This window comes from Budorcas taxicolor, chromosome 22 (assembly GCF_023091745.1).
Source record: "Budorcas taxicolor isolate Tak-1 chromosome 22, Takin1.1, whole genome shotgun sequence".
NCBI classification, from domain to species: domain Eukaryota; kingdom Metazoa; phylum Chordata; class Mammalia; order Artiodactyla; family Bovidae; genus Budorcas; species Budorcas taxicolor.
Window position 1 is genome coordinate 35,075,243 of NC_068931.1, and position 21,535 is coordinate 35,096,777.

General features: G+C 36.5%; 1 protein-coding gene across 1 annotated transcript in view; it reads right to left on the reverse strand.

The window, feature by feature from the left end:
• Window positions 1-2,836: 2,836 nt before the first annotated feature.
• Window positions 2,837-21,535, reverse strand: part of MIB1 (MIB E3 ubiquitin protein ligase 1) — a 90,874-nt gene continuing 72,175 nt past the window's right edge. The window contains exons 15-21 of the mRNA XM_052660355.1: window positions 20,305-20,466; window positions 18,015-18,196; window positions 16,342-16,534; window positions 11,878-11,956; window positions 8,893-9,006; window positions 7,444-7,544; window positions 2,837-5,077 (exon numbers count right to left, since the gene is read on the reverse strand). Of these exons, the coding sequence (XP_052516315.1) occupies window positions 4,937-5,077; window positions 7,444-7,544; window positions 8,893-9,006; window positions 11,878-11,956; window positions 16,342-16,534; window positions 18,015-18,196; window positions 20,305-20,466 (972 nt within the window). The 3' untranslated portion in view covers window positions 2,837-4,936. The remainder of the gene's footprint in view (window positions 5,078-7,443; window positions 7,545-8,892; window positions 9,007-11,877; window positions 11,957-16,341; window positions 16,535-18,014; window positions 18,197-20,304; window positions 20,467-21,535) is intronic.

Below are 21,535 nucleotides of genomic sequence, written 5' to 3' on the forward strand. Positions count from 1 at the left end.
AAAAAAGTTTTTTTAACCGAATCATATAAACAAAAGGTCTTCTTTTCACTTGAGGGGAAGACAACCTGCTTTCCAAACAGATTCTCCTTTTTCGCTAAAACAGCAAAAGGTATGAACTCTAGCTCCTCTTCCCAGGTGCTACTGACACATGACGTGGCATAATGACTTAACACAGAAGTACTTCCTGGTAACAGTGTCATGGCCATAAATAATCCATTAAAAAAAAAAAGATCAAGTGCAAATCTAAGAAAACCTCCTTTAAAGAATTACCCAAACCTAGCACACAAGCAGAATCGCTATTACATGAGCTAAGAAATACAACTTATCAATGTGTGTATGACGATAAACACACACCAAAGACCACCTTCTATAAAGTTTTAGTCGTGCTGCCAAGTTGATAATTCTTGCAAGGCACTGAAGAATTATGTAGATGGATTTTCCAAAATATAACTAACAATTGCTTAAACTGTTAAAAAGCCCTGAGTCAGAACTTTCGATAACTTCCTGAAATTATCGATTTCAGACAAAATGGCACATTTGTTTATTCTATAGAAAATTACAAGACCATTTTGCTTTTTGGAGGGAAGAAGTCATGTTTATGAAACAAAACTAAATAGACTGCACAAGAAAAAAAAATATTCAGCAATATTATCTCTTACACATTTCATTATTAATTGCAACTTGTAGTTACGGATTTAGGCACCACATTTATGTGGCAGGTCATCTTTGCTTCCTCAACAAAATAAAAATCTCAATTTTTAACCTCAGGTTTCCATCTCCTCCTTAGTCACAAATATGAATAAATGCTGGAAAATACTCCAGCAGAAAAGGAGGCAGAGCGTGCCCATGCAGCAGCTTATACTTCAACTCACCAGCTCCACCATCTAGTTCATATCTTCATGCTCTAGTCTCACCCATAACCAGCCACTTACCAGCACACTGAGGCTCAACCTAAAAGAATGTCCCCCTCGCTGTAGCAAAGCAATGTATACATGAGAAAATAGCTTTTCATCAATTTTAGTGTTTTAAAGAAGTACAACTGTAATTAATACTGTTATAGTTTTTACATCTATGTAAAGGTTCCAAGGCTATACATGATTCATCAAGTAATATCAGTAAGCATTCCTATTATAATACTCAAGCAAATAAAATCAGGATGCCTTTTTGAGAGGAAAAAAACATCTTGAAAACAGTTACAAGTAGACTTAAAGAAAACACATTTTCAACAACAAGGCACACAAAATTTGAGAAGTTCTAATGCCTTGTCAATTTAGTATAAATTCAGTGCTAACCTAATTACAATGTTTAAAAAGTGTGTTTCTCCCCTCTGACTCAAAATGAAATAAACCCTTCTAATTAACAGATATTTAAAACCTACTCAATTACGACTGATGATGACTGGAAGGGAGAAGAGAAATTCTGTCTTCCCCAAACTTGATTATTCACCATCACTGTAGGTCTTGCAAATACAAACTCTTAAGATATTCAGGTGTTTCTCCATTTATATTTAATCAAAATTCTATTCCACTGGAGGAGGGAGAAGACGACTGCTGATTAATGGGTATAGTTTCAATTCTGCAAAATGAGAAAGCTGAATATACTTCTACCGTTGCTGCTTTGATAAAATCTACATGATCTCCATTTTTCTCTAAACTCAAAAACTGACTTTTCTTTTTTTACTTACTGGAATCCCTATCATCCCCTCTATCCAATTCCATCACCAATTCTCCAAGTTCATAAGTTTAAATAATTCCTAGTCCAAAAGGGTCCAAAATTCACAATAGACAAAAAACAGCATTGGGCAACACATTACTCTACAACACAAGAGCATCTATTTCTGCCACGTAAAAATGACCTAGCAAGCTGTGAAATCTGAATTGGACAAATCTTAAGCAGCATGCATTGCAATTTGCTAAATGCTCTTACAGGCTAAAGCCATCAAAAATGTAAATTTAAGAAAGTTATTTTCAACATTATCAATTAATCTTATGCCTCAGTAGCTAGATGGTCAATCTGCAATGTTTGAATTTACAAATAATCAAGCATAATTTGGCCAGCTAAACTAAAACACTTATGTAAAATAATTTTCCAATACTAATACAAAATGACCTTCTCTTGAAAAACTTCCTTGCTCCCAACAAAATGAAATATGTTTATAGTATAAACAGCAAGAATGTTAAATTATGGGAAGAAAAACTATTAGCATAGCACCATGTGGTTAAGTTGTGTGTATGTTTTGGGTCACAAAGCTGACAATATTAGAATAAAAGAAAAAATATGGTAGAGGTGAGAGGGTACAGAGAGGGAACCCTAATGACAGCTCTTCCAAAACATTAGGAAGAAATGTTATCAGTATCTTTAGATCCCTTTTTTTGAAAAGAATACTTCAAATACACAATGGCTGCATGATAAATTCTGTATGTGCTTAGAAGCTGACAATTTTTTCACCATTGTGTATCTTGCTCCTGAAGCTCAATAAATACATTTTTGAGTGAATGCATGTCAGTTTTGGTGATGGTGTTTTTTTTTTTTCCTAATGATTCTAGGAAAAGCAAAAGCTCCTTCGAGGCACAAGATAAAAAGATGATCATGACAAGGACATGTCCTAACTGGGAGTACTGCTGAGACGTAGCATAAGAGGTAGCAGTTTCATAGAATTAGAGGAAAGTTACTTAAATAATGATGCTCTTAAACTTATTCTCTCTCACAAACTGAAAATAAATTTAAAATTATTTTTCAGGTGCATAAAAACACAAATGAAAACACATTTTCTTTTCACTAGACAAATTTCAAAGTGGTACAAATGGAGAAAATCCACAAGTGTACAACACTACAGTTACAGTGACTTCATAACTTTTTAATAGTTTACAGGTTATTTTATTTTTAATATGGAGGAAATAAGCTAGTCTGGAAGATGAAACTGCCTTTTAGGGATGTAAGCTTAAGCACTGTAGCTCAGAAGACCTATAACAAGAATTTAAGTGAAGTAAAGCTCCAGACTGTACAATTCTCTGGTTGGTCAAGCTATGCACGAGTCAGCCAGGTGCTCCCTCCTTACAGTCGACCTTGTGGAAAAAGAGATGGGCAGCACATGGAAGAGAAGGAAAGCCCTGACTTACACTGTTTACAGATCTGAAAGAAAATAAGTCTGTCTCTCTATGTGAACATCACTGGACAGATGTTCTATCTTTTTATAACTTCAAAATATGGCTTCAACAACAGCCTCAGTAGCCTGTTATTAGGTAACTGAGTCAATATAAATTTTCAAATTTAAAATGTATAAAAATTCTTGCTGTTCTAAATGGTAAGTCACTCCTCTAAACACAGATATGGAATTACCGAGACTACAGAGGCAGCAAAGTGCTCCGTTGCTCTCACCAGGACTTGCAGGGGCAGCAGGCATCAATGAGCCAGAAACATGATATTATGAGGGCTAGAGACCTTGTACTTTCAAATTTAATTGTTGCAGCAGGAGAACCGAAATAAGAACCAGAGTCAAAGGGGAAAAAACCCACAAAAAAGATACTTATCCTTAGGAGTAAACTTATACACATATAGTAGATACTACTGTAAACAGGTGATATTTGTATAATGTAGCAGCAATGAACCCCAAAACACTTACTTATGTGTATATTCATTCCAGATGTTGAAAGAGAAAAAAATAATTAGATGCTCCAGAGTAAAATAAAACAAAAACACAGATAATCAGACATATTTCTGTAAATATCCTAGTCATTCTTTCTAAATTAAGTTTCTATCACCGGTTATTTACAAGGTCTTGGATATTGCTGGCAGGTTAAATAATATCCCCATTGTTAGGTATGATGAGAGACTGTTTTCTTTATAGTCAGCTCTACTGTCTAAAAGATAATGGAAGCGGGCCCTCTGAGGAAGATAGAAACAGTGACACTGGCAGAACCGACGCAGAGGAGAAAGGAGCATCGCCTACTGAGGACAGCGCTTTTCCCTTCCCGGATTACTGCTACTCAGCACATCGGGAAAGTTAAACCGAACCCCGGGGGCCCAACCAGGGCAATACCACTTCCCTGGTCAGATCAAGCCTGAATAAGGAACCCCAGGGGAAACTGAGGCCCATTTTTCACAGTCAGTTTTTTACAAGCTGGCTGAACAAAACAGTGTACAAATTAAGGGAAGAAGGGCAATTATAACAGTTAATAAGCACTCTTGTATTGGATGCCCCCACCCGCCCTGCCTTCAATTCCCCACTGTGATTGCTTATTTTTACTTTTCATGTCTCAGTCATTTTGAAACAAGTAAAACAATTTTCCTTTGAATCCAGAAAATAAGTTGAACGCAAAGTCACTATTCTCTCATTCTGTATTTCCATTTACTCTGAGAATCCAGAGACAATCATTTGGATAACTTTATGTTACCTTATAAGGAGAATCCTCGCTTCAGTATTCTTTTAATCATGCAGAACTTGTACTATAATTTTATCATTTAACATATGAAACATAATAGTTTGACTTGCACCTTTCATATGATGCATGACCTTTCTGGGTACCTGTGTCAACTCACTGTAAAAATCAAGATAAACTGAAAGACAGCTGACCATAAGGAAGTACATCTTTTGAGGTCTAACGTTTATAAACTATGAGAGAAAATGCAATGAAAACAAAAAATAACAGGAGATCCTTAAAGGACTTTCTCCCTTAGATGCAGAACGCAAATTATATGAATTACACGGATTTGATGTTTCAACTGAAAGGAAAACCAAAAATACACAGCTTCAAACACTTGTTTTGTAGAGTTTTTTTGTTGTAGTTGTTCTGGTACATTTTGAGTCTAATTACACTCTAGCAAAGAAACTATGAGATTAAAAATTAATTCATTAGAACCTCCAACTAGCTTAAAAAGCTCACTAAGATCTCATGGACAAAATATTTTAGCTAACAGAACACAGGGGGTTTCTTAGTTAATACAAAAGAATCCTCCGTTCGATAGCTTTTCGACAGATGGGACATTCACTCATCCGGTCTCCACAGAGCTGGCACGTCCCATGGCCACAAAGGAAGATCATGTTCTTCAGACGATCCAAACACACAGGGCACATTGTCTGCAATATGAGATAATAAACAAAGTAATAAATGCTGAGCTATTTTCTAGTTTGAAAGTATAATCTGACAACTCTGCAACGTCATTAATTTTTTTGTTGTTGTAGTCAAATAATCTTTGGCTGCTGGACACTTTTAAATTTTTGAATCTTTAAGATCATCCTTATAAAAACAGAAATACTGGCTGTACTGTCAGGTCAGTATAAAATGGTACTATATAAAATAAATAGTACATAAAACTAAAAATGCAAATGCCAAAATCTAATAGGAAAAGGATGAAAACAGCCCCTTCAGTCTGACTGATTCTCCAGCTCTAGGTACCAGGTTGTTCTTGTATGAAAATGACACAATGTATTGCAGGAAGCAGTGGAGGATATTGCTAAGAACATACACACACACCAAGCACGATGCGAGATGTGGTCCAGGCCCAAAGCACGTATCACTCTCATTACAAAAGAGGAAACTGAGGCTTGGTGAGGCGAAAGCCGAGCCAGAATGCGAGCTTGGGTGCATGTGGCCCCAGAGCTCTTGCTTTTAGACATGAAGCTGCACTGCACTGCCTTCAATACAGACCCTCTGGATAAAAACAATTAACCTTAGCTATTGCTAAATGTAACTTCATCAACTTAGAAGAATTCAGGAGTATATTTCTATGAAATTTTCTAGAAAAAAACACACATACACTCACAAAGCACATTTTACGTTTATAAAAACATTATCTATCTTAATACTTCACTCTGAATTATACCTTTCCCAAATAACACAGAAATGAAATAATTAAATTAAAATGTCCAGATTAATAAATCAGGCCTAAAGTCTATAGGAAAATGTAATCACCAACTCTGACAATATCAGAAATCATCGTGAAGAAAGCAATAGCAAAAAAGAACTACAGTCTCACTTGCTGGCTCCATTCTTCCAAGGTAAACTTTCACATTTATCTTCGAAGTTTTGAGAAGAAAGGGGATAAAAAAATCAGTTTTTATTTTAAAAAGCCAAAGTAGCTTTTTAAAACTAAAATAGTTTCTTTTTCATTAAACTTCCCAGAGGTTTATGTAGTTAATCAATAACTCTTATTTCCAAAAGTAAACACATCTGTGCAGTCCAGGGTAAGTTACTTTGGATTAATATAGCCTTAATAGCATATAAAATAAATCTTTGTTTTTTACAGAGACATTGGGGTGAGAGAGAGGTTGGAGGTTTAAAATTTAAAGAGACTTATTCAGATGCTTTCTCTTGGTAACCCTGAAGGGGTAAGAAACTGCAACATGCCACAGAAAATGAGTTTTAACTATTTAAATACTTCAGTGATGAAATATGGACATAGAGATTATCTAAGAAAGAAAAAACTTCAGATAGAAAAGACAAGAGTGGAACTCTGAACAACTGTACGGCAACACTGATGTGACTGCCAACTGAACAATACCCTTTGTGCTCAACCCTTTGAATTAAATCAGATTTAACTGCTGGGTCAAATGGTAAGATAAGAAGGAAAAGAGACTTCTTTTAAACCAGAACCTGTAAGTTTTAGGTAACATCTTCATTTTAATGTTGCTTTTATTAAATATTAAGCAGATATGAAAGAGTACTTCTGTTGGTATGTATAATATATAAAGAAACAAATAACCACCACCCAGCTTAGGCATGGATATGCCCTCCCCTACCCCTCACTGATAATGACGTTTCTGAACTTAACATTTGTCTTTCCCTTGCTTTTCTTATGGAGGGTGTGTGTGTGTATGTATCTTTTTCTCCTTTTCATTGAAGTATCACATCTATAGAGAAAAGTGCACAGGTCATAATGTACAGTTTAATAAAAAAGCTCACAAACCAATCAAATGTAAGTAAATAACATAGGTCATGAAATGGAACCATCACTACTCATCAGACTGCCCCCACGTCCCAGCCAAAAACAACCACCATCCTTTGATTTTAAACACTATCTGTGTGATTATTTTTTCCAAGTTTTCATCACCAAACAAAATCTTCTTTAGTTTTATGAGATGACGACAAACTTTCCCAAAATGTTTTTACTAATTAATCTTCCCATCAGCACTGTGTGAGTTGCGGCTGCTATGTACTTTGCCTGAACACTCGATACTGACAGTTTCTAACACTTCCTCCCTCAATCTGACAGGCAGGAAAAGTGTGACGGAGAATTTTTTCATGTTGGGTGCGGTGAGTCTCCTATTTTGTCAAGTACTCGGTGAAATCTTCTAATCAGATCTTGCTGACTGCAAATATTCAAATACTACAAGGGACACACTAATATGAACCACGCTTGCTATAGACAACACTAGTACTTTTTTAGAAAAAGATGCACTGGCGCTCTTGGGAGGTGCTCTTCACCGTGGAGAAGCACCATTACCTGTTCTTTGATGTCCTGTAGCTGCTGCTGCAGCTTTTGCACGTCCGCATTGACGTTGGTATTATCCTTGTCCTTCTGCAGCACCGGAATATTCCCACTGGCTAAAGCACACACAAAGAATCTTAATGTTATGACTGTTGTGAAGCAAAAATGATTTTTTAACTTCAAAATTATTATTTTATTTATTAAAAACACGATACTATTATTCGAATGCTCTTAAAAAACTTTTTTCCCACGTGGACAATGGATACAGCAGTGACATTCATGTTAAAGTTCTTCATTTATAATCTTCAAAAAGAAATAGGTTTACACATTAATTTCTAATTATGTTTAACTCAGGTGGACAATAATCCACACTACAAAGAGACTTCCAGGTTTTCCAAGGCTCTCCTGTTGCTACTGATCCGAGATGAGGAACTCCGTGAAAGAAAGGTCCATGATACCTACTAAATGGAGGGAAATTTTTTACCTCACTTTTCCTATTCTCTAGATACTTGGACTTTTACTCTGGTTAATCTGTCCCCAGGATTTTCACCCTGCTCTATTGGTGATAAAAACAAACTGGCTACACTAACTTTATTCCTCATCCTACATAGAACAAAGAAGTCAAAGAGACCATCCAGTTTACGTCTCGTGCAGAGATAAAAACTATTTTTATACCGCTGTACTACAGGTGACCCTTGAACAACACAAGGGTTAATCAACAAATAACTTACAGTGGCCCTCCAAATCCATGGTTTCTTCACATTACTGGACTCAACCACACAGGAACCATGTAGTCCTGTAGTATTTACTACTAAAAAATATCCAAGTTTTGGGAGTTCCCTAGTGGCCTGGTGGTTAGGATTCCAGGCTTTCACTGCTGTGGCCTGGGTTCAATCCCTGGTTGGGGAACTGAAATTCCACAAGCTTTTTTTTGGTGTGGCCAAAAAAAAGATTCAAGTTTAAGTAGACCTTGGCAGTGCAAATCTATGATATTCAAGGGTCAACTGTATAGAAAGGTTGAAGGTAAATAACTTACTTTTCATCTTTCCACTATTCACTGGGTTACACTTCCATTTATCTATAGTTACTCTGTCACAAATAATGACTATTTCATAAAATAATTAAACACACTAGGTAAAACTATTACATAAAGGAATAAGGTTAATACATGTGTAAACTTACTGAAAAAATAATTTTTAATATGATGTCCTCCTGCCCTGAGACACAATAAATTTCATCTTGAAAATAGCCAAAGTATATTTAAGAACACAACAATACTTTGTTATAAAACACACATGGATATTTCCTATCACAAGTTAGAAAAATCCAACTTCAGGTTTCCTATAATGGGCCTGTTCCTTGCAGATTCAACTCACAGACCCTCTGTTTTACAAGCAGACAGTACAGTGCCCCATGAGAAGCTGTGTCTATGAAAATCCCAACAAAATCAGAAAACCCACTTACAGATATCATCGGTGGCATCCTCTGCACTTTTCCCTCCACAGCACATGATGAAGGGCACTCTTCGCTCGACCACTGCCCGACACTGCACACACTTCTTCATCAGGCTGGCACAGTCTGCAAATGGCACCACAACACATCTCACAGACGAAAACCCGAACAGGGCTGCCTTCCTCCACTCGTTTACCAGTGAGATAGACACTAAGTTACAGTGATACACAATTCTACCTTCTCAAGATGTTACCTACCGAAGAAAGCATATTTTTCACTGGCAGCCTCTAGAGTAGAAATCCCATCATTATGAAAATAACGGCATTTTCCAATACACTGGAATAAACTGAGGGGAAGGTTCAAATTTTTTTAAAAATATGTAACATAAATATTTCAAGATCTTAAGGCTTAAGAACAAAGGAGGGAGAGACCTTTCATGAATTTAACTACTGTAACAAGAATTATAAGGCTGCCAGCATGATATTTTTTAAAACTACTTTCTTTTGTAAGTATTTTATCACTAGTCCCTTCAATTCCTAAAATATACTATACAGTTCTCTTCCTCCTATCAAATTGATGCAATCTAACAAGAAAATTAGTGACTACTTTTTTAATGTTAGCAGTCAGGACAATTCATCATAATGGACTATCTTTCTAATACCTCTATATTAGAGGTAGAATGCTTTCCCATTCAAAGAAGAAATTCTCAGGCACAATTCTATGTTATGGACTACTAATATTACACCTAAAGTTATTAATTAATTATAAAATAATACATAGTGCTTCAACACATCCTTTCCCATTAGCATTTATTATGAAAAGTATATTCCGTATCTTAGCTTATGGTACCAAGTGTCTCTGTCAATTCAAAAACAGGAAAAATAACAAAAACTGTGGCAGGGTATCTTTATGATAAGACAGTAAACCTTAACAAAGCACAAAATCACCAATGTGGACAAGGGGGCCATAGACTCAACAGTGCTGATGCTGGTGGAGAGAGCAGCTCTGGCAAGGTCGATCTTGTGCCAAGGCCTAAAAGGAGATGGGTCAGATGCTGGCCTAGGCAAGATGAACCAGGTAGGAGCTACTGCTAGCAGACAACTGGTTTGGGATTTGTCTTCAATCTGATTTTTTTCTCTTCAATTTATAATTCAACAGCCTGAGTAGTAATCTGTAGCCACTATTATTTCAAATAGATAGCATCACCTACTCAATGAGCAGAAATTTGAGCAAACTCCAGGAGATAGTGCAGGACAGAGGGGTCTGGCAGGCTAGAGTCCATGGTGTGACAAAGAGTCAGACACAGCTTCGCAACCGAACAACAACAAATTATTTCAAATTCCTGTAACTATTAAGTTAGGTTGCTATAGTATTTATATAAAATCTTTCTTCAGCCTGCCCAAAGGGCTGCAGCTTTTCCTTCCTTGATGACTGTGCTGTGGAGACTGGACCACCTGCTGTACTGTACACTCCTTGAGAAAGGGACATTTTCTCCCTGCAATTTCAGCTTCTCTAGCAAATATACGTTTACCAATAACAAGATATCTGTAAAAAGGAGAAAGCAATCTACTTTTTAGGTTTCTTACGAAAATAAATGAGGAAATACTCAAAAAGAGATTACAATAGTTGGCACAAATTAAGAACTCAATAAAATCAGCAGCTGCTCTCGTTATATTCTAAAGCAAAAATATAAAAACTCTAGGGAACTCCTGAGGGAAAATATTGCACTAAGGCTCTAGAGTCCACATTACCAACTATTAACTATAACCAGCTTTATGACAGGGTCAGCAAACCACAGACTGCAGGCCAAACCCAACTGGTCACTAAGCTTTTATAAATAAAGTTTTAATGGAAAACAGTCCCACCCATTTGCTTACATGTTGTCTAAGGCTGTTCGTGCACTACAATGCCAGAGGCAAGCAGATAGAAAGGGCTGAGCTGTTACTGCAGAAATCACAGGGCCCACAAAGCCAAAAATGTTTTCTAGTTGACCTTTTACAGAAAATGTTGGCTAACTCCCGGGCTATGAAAACTTGCATAACTTGAGCTCTTTTTACTTAAGACAGAATTCTCTTTCTTCTTGCCCTCTGACAGCTGATAATAGCCATTATACCAGTCTCTGGTAAACAGAAACAATTAACTTTGAGCAGAATGTTACAGCAGAAAACCTTGATTGTTTCTTAGTTGACAAGTGGCCAAAAAAAAAAACCAATGCTTAAAGCAAATCTGTGCCAATGAGATTAATCTATCACACAGTTGTTACTTTAGTCAGATTTTATACTAAAAACCAACACCTAAGTGACTGAACTATTTCATGAGAGGAAACACCATGTTTTAGCTTGGGCCCATTTAAGTATAAACTGTTAAATATGTTTAAAATCCTTCACTGACAAGTAAAAATTAAAAGGGAGAACATTAATACTAAATATATTAACTTGCAAAGAACAAGGGAGATATGTAAAAGCAAAGGTTAAAATGCCTCTTAAATTTTAATATTACCTCCATAAAGAAAAGATTTCTATAAGCTCTCTTGACGTAGAGGTTAAGGAAGGTTAAGAAGGCCAGACATTATTGCCCTGAATAGCTGCTGTGAGTGGCTCAGCAGTGGAGAGTGTGCACAGGAGGGGCTCCACAAAGGTGTAGACAAATGAAGACACGTCCATTTTATATGTGGAAAAAGGCCATACTAAATGTTTCAACGTTCATTTTTGGAAACAAATTTCTCCTGTATGTGAGAAGAGGTCATTTTATTTCATCTGTGCTCACACACACATGAAATAAAAAGTTGAGCTGGGGGAATGCAGTGCCTCCAGCTTTCGCTGACACTCGGGACTAAGGAGGGAGAGCGGTGACATCTGTACAGAGAACAAATGGGGAGTCCCAGAGGCTACCAACTCCTCTGTTCATGAGTTACTTTCTAAAAAAATTCAAAGATATAATTCGCTTCGCTTTCTATTTTTATGATAATTCTGAGGAAGTTCTGTTTGGGCTACTTACTCTCACAAGCACACATGTGTCCGCACGGCTGAAAAAGAACAGCTGCCTTCTTGTCGGAGCATACCACGCATTCTTCAATCTGCGAAAACGAGGGTACAGCACAAGCGTGAACACCTACAAATAAACCGAGCGACTCTAACAGCTCCTTTTGTATCCAAATGCATTGCTCCTCTGTAAGGAAACTCTTCCACACAGAGGAATTTACCACAGGCTTCTCCTCTGTCCTCTATCAAGTCTCTTGGTCACTTATTTTCACATTTTTTTTAAACACCCCAGCTACGCTGGCCTTGTTCTACCTCAGTCTCCCTACCTGTCTGAAAGAATGACACCGAAAATTCCACTTCCTCCGAGGTCAGGGAGAACAGACTAGACTTCAGTTTTCTTTTTTTGCTTAAACTACTTTTGAGAGAAACATTAAAAGGACAAATGACTGAGATAAGAGATTTCTAACATTCATAAAAGTCTAACCAGATTAGCCAGACTGCTGAAGCTTGAGGAGGAGGGGGGAGGGGTCTATTGATCCACATCTGAGGAATGCCACCTAGCACATCCTTTCCCAGAACACGGACCCTCCCCCCAGCCACTGGCTGAAGCCCAGAGCTCTGAACTAGTCTTTCCCCTGATCTCTAAAGCCACAGCCCTCCACAGAGTAATCGTGATTTCCCTCAGGTTTTCTTCCTCTTCTCCACTTAATCTGCATTCTGCGTGTATAATAATTTCTTAAGCTTGCTCTGGTTCTCTGACCCCCACCTGCCCACCACCCTTGGCCCCACATTCACCCTTCAGTCATCCTCCTTCCTTCTGACACACATTCACCCCTACTTGTGTCACTTGAGAATACTGTCCACCTAAGAATACTCTTCACCTAAACAACCGAATATTGGACCTTCCCAACTTAGACCTTGCTATGGACACAGTAACTTCGTGGGAAGCAGTAAGACATGGTTGGACAGAATCTTAATGTTCCTGGGTTCCAGTTCCAGCCCAGTACTAACAAGTTACCTAACACTGTGGAGATGAAGCTTTTAAAAATTCTGAACAATAAAGAACAATCCTTCTTCACAAGGTAGTAAGAGTCAATTAGAAGACAGGGAGAGGAGTTAGGTGGCCCTTATTGAGGTATATCCTAGAACAATTCTAACTATTAGATTTTGGGGGGGGGGGGGGGGGCGTGGATATCTGAAGTAAGACAGAATAAGATAGAGGAGTAGAAAGAGTTATGAGAAATATTTAAGAAGACTTGGTAACTAATAAAATGTACAGAATAGAGAAGAAGAAATCTAAGATATCTGCTAAGTTTCTAACTTGATATAAAACAGTTGAAAGAAATAAATTTCAGTCTCCTACAGCTTATAAAATGCAAGACCAGGGTGGTCTTTCCAAGTCTACGATTACACATCCAGGCTTCAGGCCTGTTCAAGATCTGACTACAAAGAAGGGAACGATGACCTTAAGTCCCCAAGCTGCTAACGCTACGCAGTACACCAGCACAACCACAGGAAGGGGAGCAAAAACAGGAAGACTCTGGAAAAGTGGCTAAGGGACCCATACCCTGGAGACAGGTATATTTTTCATAGCTCCCAAGAAAGTCTTTCCTTTCTCTAAAGGAAGGAGTGAGGACCATGGTAAGTTTCAAAGGTGTGTGAGTTAGCTATCTGTTGGTTAGTAAGCTAAAAAGAAAAGCAGGCACAATCTGAGTGAAAGCAGAAATGAAAATCCCAAACATCAGCAGCTAGAATTCTGACTGATTCAGCCATCTCTACCAGAGGGGTATCTTCGTATAAATATTGTAGGAATTATACGTGCTAAAATACTGGCCAAACATTAAAATGTGACAGTTGAAAAAAAATAAATAAATTAGATACTATGTGTAAAGTGTTTAGTTCAACGCTTAATATATAATCAGTGCCTAACACATGATGATTCTCTGCTCCTCACTATATACAAGATGTGTTGATTCCCAACACAACTGTCTATATATCTGAATTGTTTATAAAGACGTTAAAATAATCTAGCAAACCAATATAATAATCACTTACCCATTCAGCTATTAGTTCTTTAAAAAGAGCTTTCCAAGCATAAATGTTACCCCTTCTGGATTTTCTCCCCAGGTTACATACCCAGGAGTGGAACTACTATATCAAAGCATGTTTATTGTAAAGGTTTGTATATATATTGTTCAGGATGGTCTCTCAAAAAAAAAAAAAAAAGTGAACCCAGTGATTCAGCCAACTGCAGTGTTAAGAGAGTACTCATTTCCCACTTCCCTGGCTAGCAATTTTTGAAGTTTGTTTTTGCTAATTTGACGAGAATGGTTAATAATAGTTCATAATTTCACATGTGTATTTCTTTAATTGCTAAACAGACCAAGCTCATTTATTCTTCCTCATCCAAACAATAGTTTTACAATTTATCTTCATGAAGATGTTCATGATCCTTTAGCCACTTGGGGTCACTATTTCCTTATATTCAAAGGTTCCACAACCAACCTGGCAAACCTCCTGGGAGGGTATATGTAAGTTCTCGTACTTTTGCACAGGAATGAAAATTCCGTAACTTAAAATACAAACAGACAGCTTTCTGATTCCTGGAGTTCAGAACTGGACTAAAAAGGAGTAACAACATATTCCTTCCTTTCTACCTTCCTGTTCTGTCAACCCTCTCTTGGAGACACTGGTTTTAATTTTGTTTGTATAACATAACACAGAGGAAAGAATAGGGACTTAAGAATCAAGAAAACTGAGTTCAAGACCCAAGTGTCAGTGTACTTCTTTGAGATTCAGTTTTTTCTTGAAAACACCAGAGTGACCAGAGGATCAATAAGGGTTATAAGATGAGACTTCGCTTTACAAAACCCTGGGATCTAAACTCACTTCAGGTCTCTCTTAAAGCACTGATGACATCCCTATACAGAAGAGTAGCTTTCACTGTTAAATCATAGTTTGTCAAGAGATTACTAATTTATAGCAGGGAACTATCATATACATCTCTGACTTGGTTATAAAACAAGTGCTCAAGAAACGTTTTTGAAATAGGGTTTAATCTAACAAAAAGTTTCAAGCACAACAGCAGAACACACAGAATCTAAAACCAAGAGAATGACTTAAATTTTTATTCTTTCAGATTCTTTCCCAAACTGTTACTCTGTCAGCAGGTAACTAATGCAAATTATAAATACCAAGTAAAGCGATTCACATTAATTTATTAAAGCAGGGTTGACACCAATGTAATGCATATGAAATGCCAACACAGTGCTTGGCATACAGTGAGTGCTGCCAGTATATCCTTCTCCCCTTTATAAACAGGTTATACAATTACATACGTACTACTAATCCAATACCTCTCACCCCAAAATAACTCCTGGAAGTTTTTCCTGTGCCTAAAATTTTACCAATGATATAGTCATTTGGATCATAAAAAACATACAGTCTTAGAAGAAGCTCTATGTAAATACAAGAAGCACTGGCAAGATTTCACCTTTCAAGTCACTCCCAGCTAGTTCATCATGAGAATTAGTGCCAACTTGTTTCTAATAATGAATGTCAATGTATAGCTTAGGAAATATCTAGAGAAAAATAAAAAGAACAACAAGGGAACGAGAAAAGAATATAACCTTCATAAATGAAGCCAAAGAAAACCAAAGTATCTTTTGATTTAAGCTACTCACTTTGAAAGAAATTATTTGTAAGAAACTTAAACTTCACTTTATGTATACACACATTAAGAAAAACTAAAGAAAATCAATTATTTCATAAACTAAAATGAGTAAGATGATAAAGCACTAAGTTACATGGGGAAAAAAGAAAGAAACCAGAAACTCAGAAAAGAATCTGCTTCTCAAAAAACAAAAGGAGTCAGATGAGATAAAAAGTTCAGATATACAGAATTTGGCCATAAGGAATTACAGGATTATCAAACTTCATCTGCCTACTGAAGAGTGGGATACAATATCAAATGAGTAGCATCATCTATGAAGTTTTCTTTCCAAACATGTCTAAGTTGAAACTAATCAAGCTGTGAGATCTAACTTCCAGTTCAAAGAAATAAAAAGGATATAGAAACAAAGCACACCATGATAACACAATCAAATAAATCCAGACTATGTGACATTCTACTGAAAAAAATCAACTGGTCTTCTACAAAGAGGAATACAAAACAATTCATGCACTCAAAAGACCTGTAATAAACACGTAACTAAAACCAAAAGTGGAATTAAACACATCTTTAGGTGATAAGGGACTCTGAAAGTAAAATAGTAGACAACTTTTATTTTTAACTAATAGTGTAGTTTACATGTTTCAACTGGTGTCTTGATAAATGTATAAATAATACATTCCCATGTTTAGATCTTGCTTAGGAAGAACAAAATTAAAACAGACACATGGCATCATATAATCTTATTTATCATTAACTGTAGTCTCAGAGATCAAACAATAATAAAACGCTGTATGAAAAACATATTACCTTGGTCCTGGACTGAACTTGCTCTTTACAGAGGAGGCATTTCTTGACTCGTGGCGAACACAGAGAACAGGTAGCAATATGCCCACACGGGCCAAACAGGGTGTCTCTCTTCATATCGGAGCATACCATACACTCTTCTAAGGTTTCAGAGTCATTACTGATCATAGAAGGACTTCGAGAGCCCACCTGACCACTAATAAAAGAAAGTAATTCTAATCAAACCTATCAGAACATTTGTTAGAAATTCGTTAATTAAAATGTTTTAAAACACCTAGAGCATCATTCGTTTGCATAAACACTTTAGTTATGTTTAAAAACTAAGCCTTCTCATCTGTAATGAAACACTGTACATATTATATTTTTCTACCTCTCTGCATTTTTTTAGTACATATAGCACGATTCAAATTTCAACTGAACAAATCCTCACCCAATGAAAAAGGGTGAATGTTCTAACACAGAAGTCAAAAACACTAGCTTAAAAAAAAACTAACATGAACAGTTTAACTCAATCTTTTTTTATCTAGAACCAGCTGAGGAAGACACAAGACATAGGAATAAAACAAAAATCCTAACTAGAGCCCATCTTAGTTGCCCTAAGAACAGACAGAGGAAGCTTCATCGGAGTCCACAACAGACGGGGAACTGTGAAAAATAGGTCACTGCAGCTGCTGTTTTGACATTTCTTTAAATTTATCCTTAAGGAGCATAAAGATTCTATTACAGAAAGGCAGAACACATCCATAAATACATATACATGACACAGAAATACATATCCACAACCAACTACAGCTACAGCTACAGCTAACACTGTTTCTACTACGATTTTCAGAGACTCATGAAAACGCATGCTCACATGTTCACACACAGAGTGATTTCCCGTACACCCCAGTGTTTAAGTTATTATTGCAGTAATTACAGTGCCTTTATCTATATATTTTTAGATACATTCTGTCTTTCTCTAATAGAATTTTATGTTCCTTAAGAATATACTTAAAGATATGTATATACCTCTATATACAACTACTTAGCCATAAAAAAAAGAATAAAATAATGTCATTTGCAGCAACATGAATGAACCTAGAGATTATCACAGTAAGCAAAGTAAGTCAGAGAAAGACAAATATCATCTATCATTTATGTGGACTCTAAAACGATATAATCTGAACTGACTTACAAAACAGACATAGAAACAGACACAGTAAACAAACTTACAGTTACCAAAGGGGAAAGGAGTAGGGAAAGGATAAATTAGAGGAGTTTGGGATTAGCAGATATAAACTACTACATATTCAATATAAAATAAACAACAAGGTCCTACTATATAGCACCAGTAACAATATTCAGTATCTTGTAATAAACTGTAATGGAAGAATATGTATATTTATGTATACATGAATCACTTTGCTTTACATCAGAAAATAACACTGTAAATCAACTATACTACAATAAAAAAAATACTTCATTATATTAATTTCCCTGTAACACAGCTCTATGTATGGATTCCAAAGAGGTGTCATTTCATCACTACACATAAATTACGAGAAGAAAGAAAGTACAAAGTTCAAGGGACAACTACTAAAATGTTTAATGACAAGAACTAAGTCCTTAATTGTGAAACCACATGACACTTTATGTACAGAATATTAGGTTTTATGAAAATAAATAATACAAACCTGACTTTTTCTTTATGACACTTTGCCAAGGCTTTGCAGAGACTTGGATCAGGACAGAGATCAAGTGGCGACTGACCCTTCTTATTTCGGATGCTAAGGTCAGCACCGTTAGCAGCCAAGAAACAGGCAATAGATGCCGCACTCTTCTTCTCAGCCCCCTGGGTACCAAGTCCCATTATTAACTGAAATCATATGAAAAAGAGTCATTATTTTCCCCTTTAGAAATCTGTTATCATTTCTTATCACCAAATATACATACATACATACATCTGTGTGTGTGTGGTGTGTGCTTGCATATATATGTACGCATGTATATATGAACATGTATGCGTGAATAAGAAAACGTCTGGAAAGAGCACGCACACTACAGAGACAGGACGGACACTTACCAGGCGCAGTCCTAGTTATCATCCCCTTCTTACCCACCCCCAGCGTCCTCAGGCGTACAGTATGGGGACTGACCCATCCTTCAGGTTCAGAGTGAACCAAAGATGGTCCAGCTCAGTCAGATACCCACTGCATCTGGGCTTAGTTCAGGGGTGACACATAATCTAAATCCAGTTACTTAAGGCCCGTAAGACTCAAGAATGGAACTTCTGATTTAGATATTGAGGAAATAGCACTCCCTTTTCTAACAACTTGGCCCTGGAGCTGTTAGCAACCAACTTGAAACAATAAGGGGAGAGAGAACTGAGAAAAGAACCAAGAACTAGGAATTAAGACACAAAGTGGAGAATGAGACAAATCAGGTTCTACTGTCATCTGAGCTACTGACTCACACATCTTGTGTGAAAACAGTCATAATAACTGTTAACATTGATGGAGCATCTACAGAGGACTAAGAACTATTTTAAGCACTTTCCATGAACTAACTCATTTAATCCTCACAACCCTACGGAGGTGGTTACTCCCTTCCCCTCATTTTAAAATGAGAAAAACAAGGCACATAGGAGTTAGAGTATTTACCCATGGTCATACAGAAAGACAGGCAGCAATTAGCAAACACTTTGGTCTCAGAATCCTTTTACATTCTTAAAAATGATTCTCAAGTTCATATGGAAAGGTGAAGGACCTAGAATAGTAAAGCAACTTTGAAAAACAGGAAGAAAGTTGGACTGACCTCAACATTTATTATAAGGCTACAGTAATCAAGACAGCACGTTGACATTACAGAGCTAAAGACACAGATTAACAGAAGAGAACTGATTTTAGATAAAGGCACAACAAGCGATTCAGTAGAAAAAGACAGTCTTCTCAACAAATGGGACTGGAATGATGATATCCACAAGCAAAAAAAGATGACCCATACTTCATACTGTGTATATAAAAATTAACTCAAAATCAATCACAGACCTAAGTGTAACAGATCAAACTTTATAAACTTCTAGTACAAAACAGAAAAAAAACTTAGTGACTTTAGATTTAGCAAAGATTTCTCAGGACTCAAACAATAAAAGAAAAAAATTGCTAAATCAGACTCCACTAAAATTACTATTTTTCGACTCACAGACTTAGAAAATTTTCTGATTGCTGGGAGGAAGGGATACTTAGGGAGTTTGGGAAGGTCATGTACACACTGCTATGTTCAAAATGGATAACCAACAAGGACCTATTGTTCTAGCACATGAATTCTGCTCAATGTCATGTACCAGACTGGAGGGGGGAGGGGGTTTGAGGGAGAATGGATACATGTATACATATGGCTGAGCTCCTTTGCTGTTCACCTAAAACTACCACAACATTGTTGACTGGCTATACGCCGATTCAAAATAAAAAGTTTAAAGTCTGAAAAAAAAAACCAAACTTTTGCTTCAAAAAATACCGTTAAAAGAATGAAAAGACAAGCCACAGATTGGGAGAATGTATGTGCATATCGCATATCTGATATGGAACTTGATTCAGATTGGTAGTAAGAAAAGAGCTCAACAACATAATAAATTAAGGTCTGAAGTGACAGCTTTGTCAAATATATATGGGTGGTAAACCTGCAAATGAAAAGATGTTCAATACCAGTAGTCATAAGGAAATGCAACCCCAAACCACAAGACGACACCACAACAATCCTGTCTGAATGGCTTAAGTTGCATAAGGAGAACCAAACAACTTTTAGTAAGAATGCAAACAATACAGTCAGTACTGACTAGTGTTTAGCTCATAAACTAAATTCCTACATTTGTACTTTTGATGAAATTTCTGATCAGATGCAGGTTCAATGAGCCATAAATATAAGACCTTGCATTAAAAGATGCTCCTCCTGGCACAGAAGTGACGATTATCTTTCTTTGCTCACCGTGTTTTTGGATGGCTCCCAGGCAGCATCGACCTTCCCCACATCCTGCATATCTTGAAGCTGACGCAGCTGAGACAGAGTGTGATGCCGCAGGGCTTCGTGCAGAGGAGTGTCCCCATCCTTATCCTGAATATCTAACTTGGCGCCTGCACGGACCAAAAGCTAAAACAGAAAAATGTCTCTTTTTCCTAAAGTATTCCACCCACAAGAAATTATAATACATCTAAAGTAACAAAGTTTCAGTTACATAAGATGAGTTTGTTCTGGAGAGCCCCCCCATTGCATGGTGTTGTATCATGTTCTTACAATTTGCTGAGAAGGCAGACTTGAAATGTTCTCACCAAACAGATACACAAACTCTATGTGATGGTGGCTATGTTAATTAGCTTAATTACAGTGATTATTTCACAACGTATACCTGGATCAAAATACGAAGTTGTATACTTTAAATGTATACAATTTCCATCTGTCTATTATAACTTAATAAAGCTGAAAAAATTTAAAATTAAAGTAACAGTGTGAGAGCTCTATCTGATGGGGCTGCCATGAAAGTTAACTTATGTGTTTGCTTGCCACCTCTCTGGATCCCTGTGACCCCTTACAAATAGTGATGAGCTTGATTATTCAAACATACTGAACTAGGGACAGCAGAAAAAACAAGAACCAATATGCAGCTTAATTATTCTACTCTAAGATCAAAATAACTGGAGGAAATTCAGGACATTTTTTTTCCTCTCCTTTTAATTTCAGATATGTGAGTTGGTATATTTTAAGTATTTCCAATAGGACCAAATCACAATACTCAAAATTCTTCTATTATTTAAATAAATATTCATTATTTTTTTCCATCCCCGTTGGTCAATTCTCTCCAAATGTGTGGTTATAAGGGTTATAAGTCCAAACATCACAGAAATTAAGAATTTCTGGCAAGAGAATTTTAAATAATTATAAATGTGAAGTGTTTACTAAGTTACAATCTGTTACACATAATGCATAATTGATAATACCACAACAGATATTTTAAGCAGTAAATATAAAACCTTGCTTTAACAAATTCCCTAACCTTTCCACAAATGTTATCAGAGTTTTAGAAAAACACCATACAAAGAAATCAGTCTCAAGCATACAGTCCTACCTGTTTTGGCAAATTACTATTTTGCTCTTTTTTTGTTCACTGTGCTTCAAAAAGATTATATAAAACGTCTCTGTAGGTCGGTTTCTCAAATTTAAA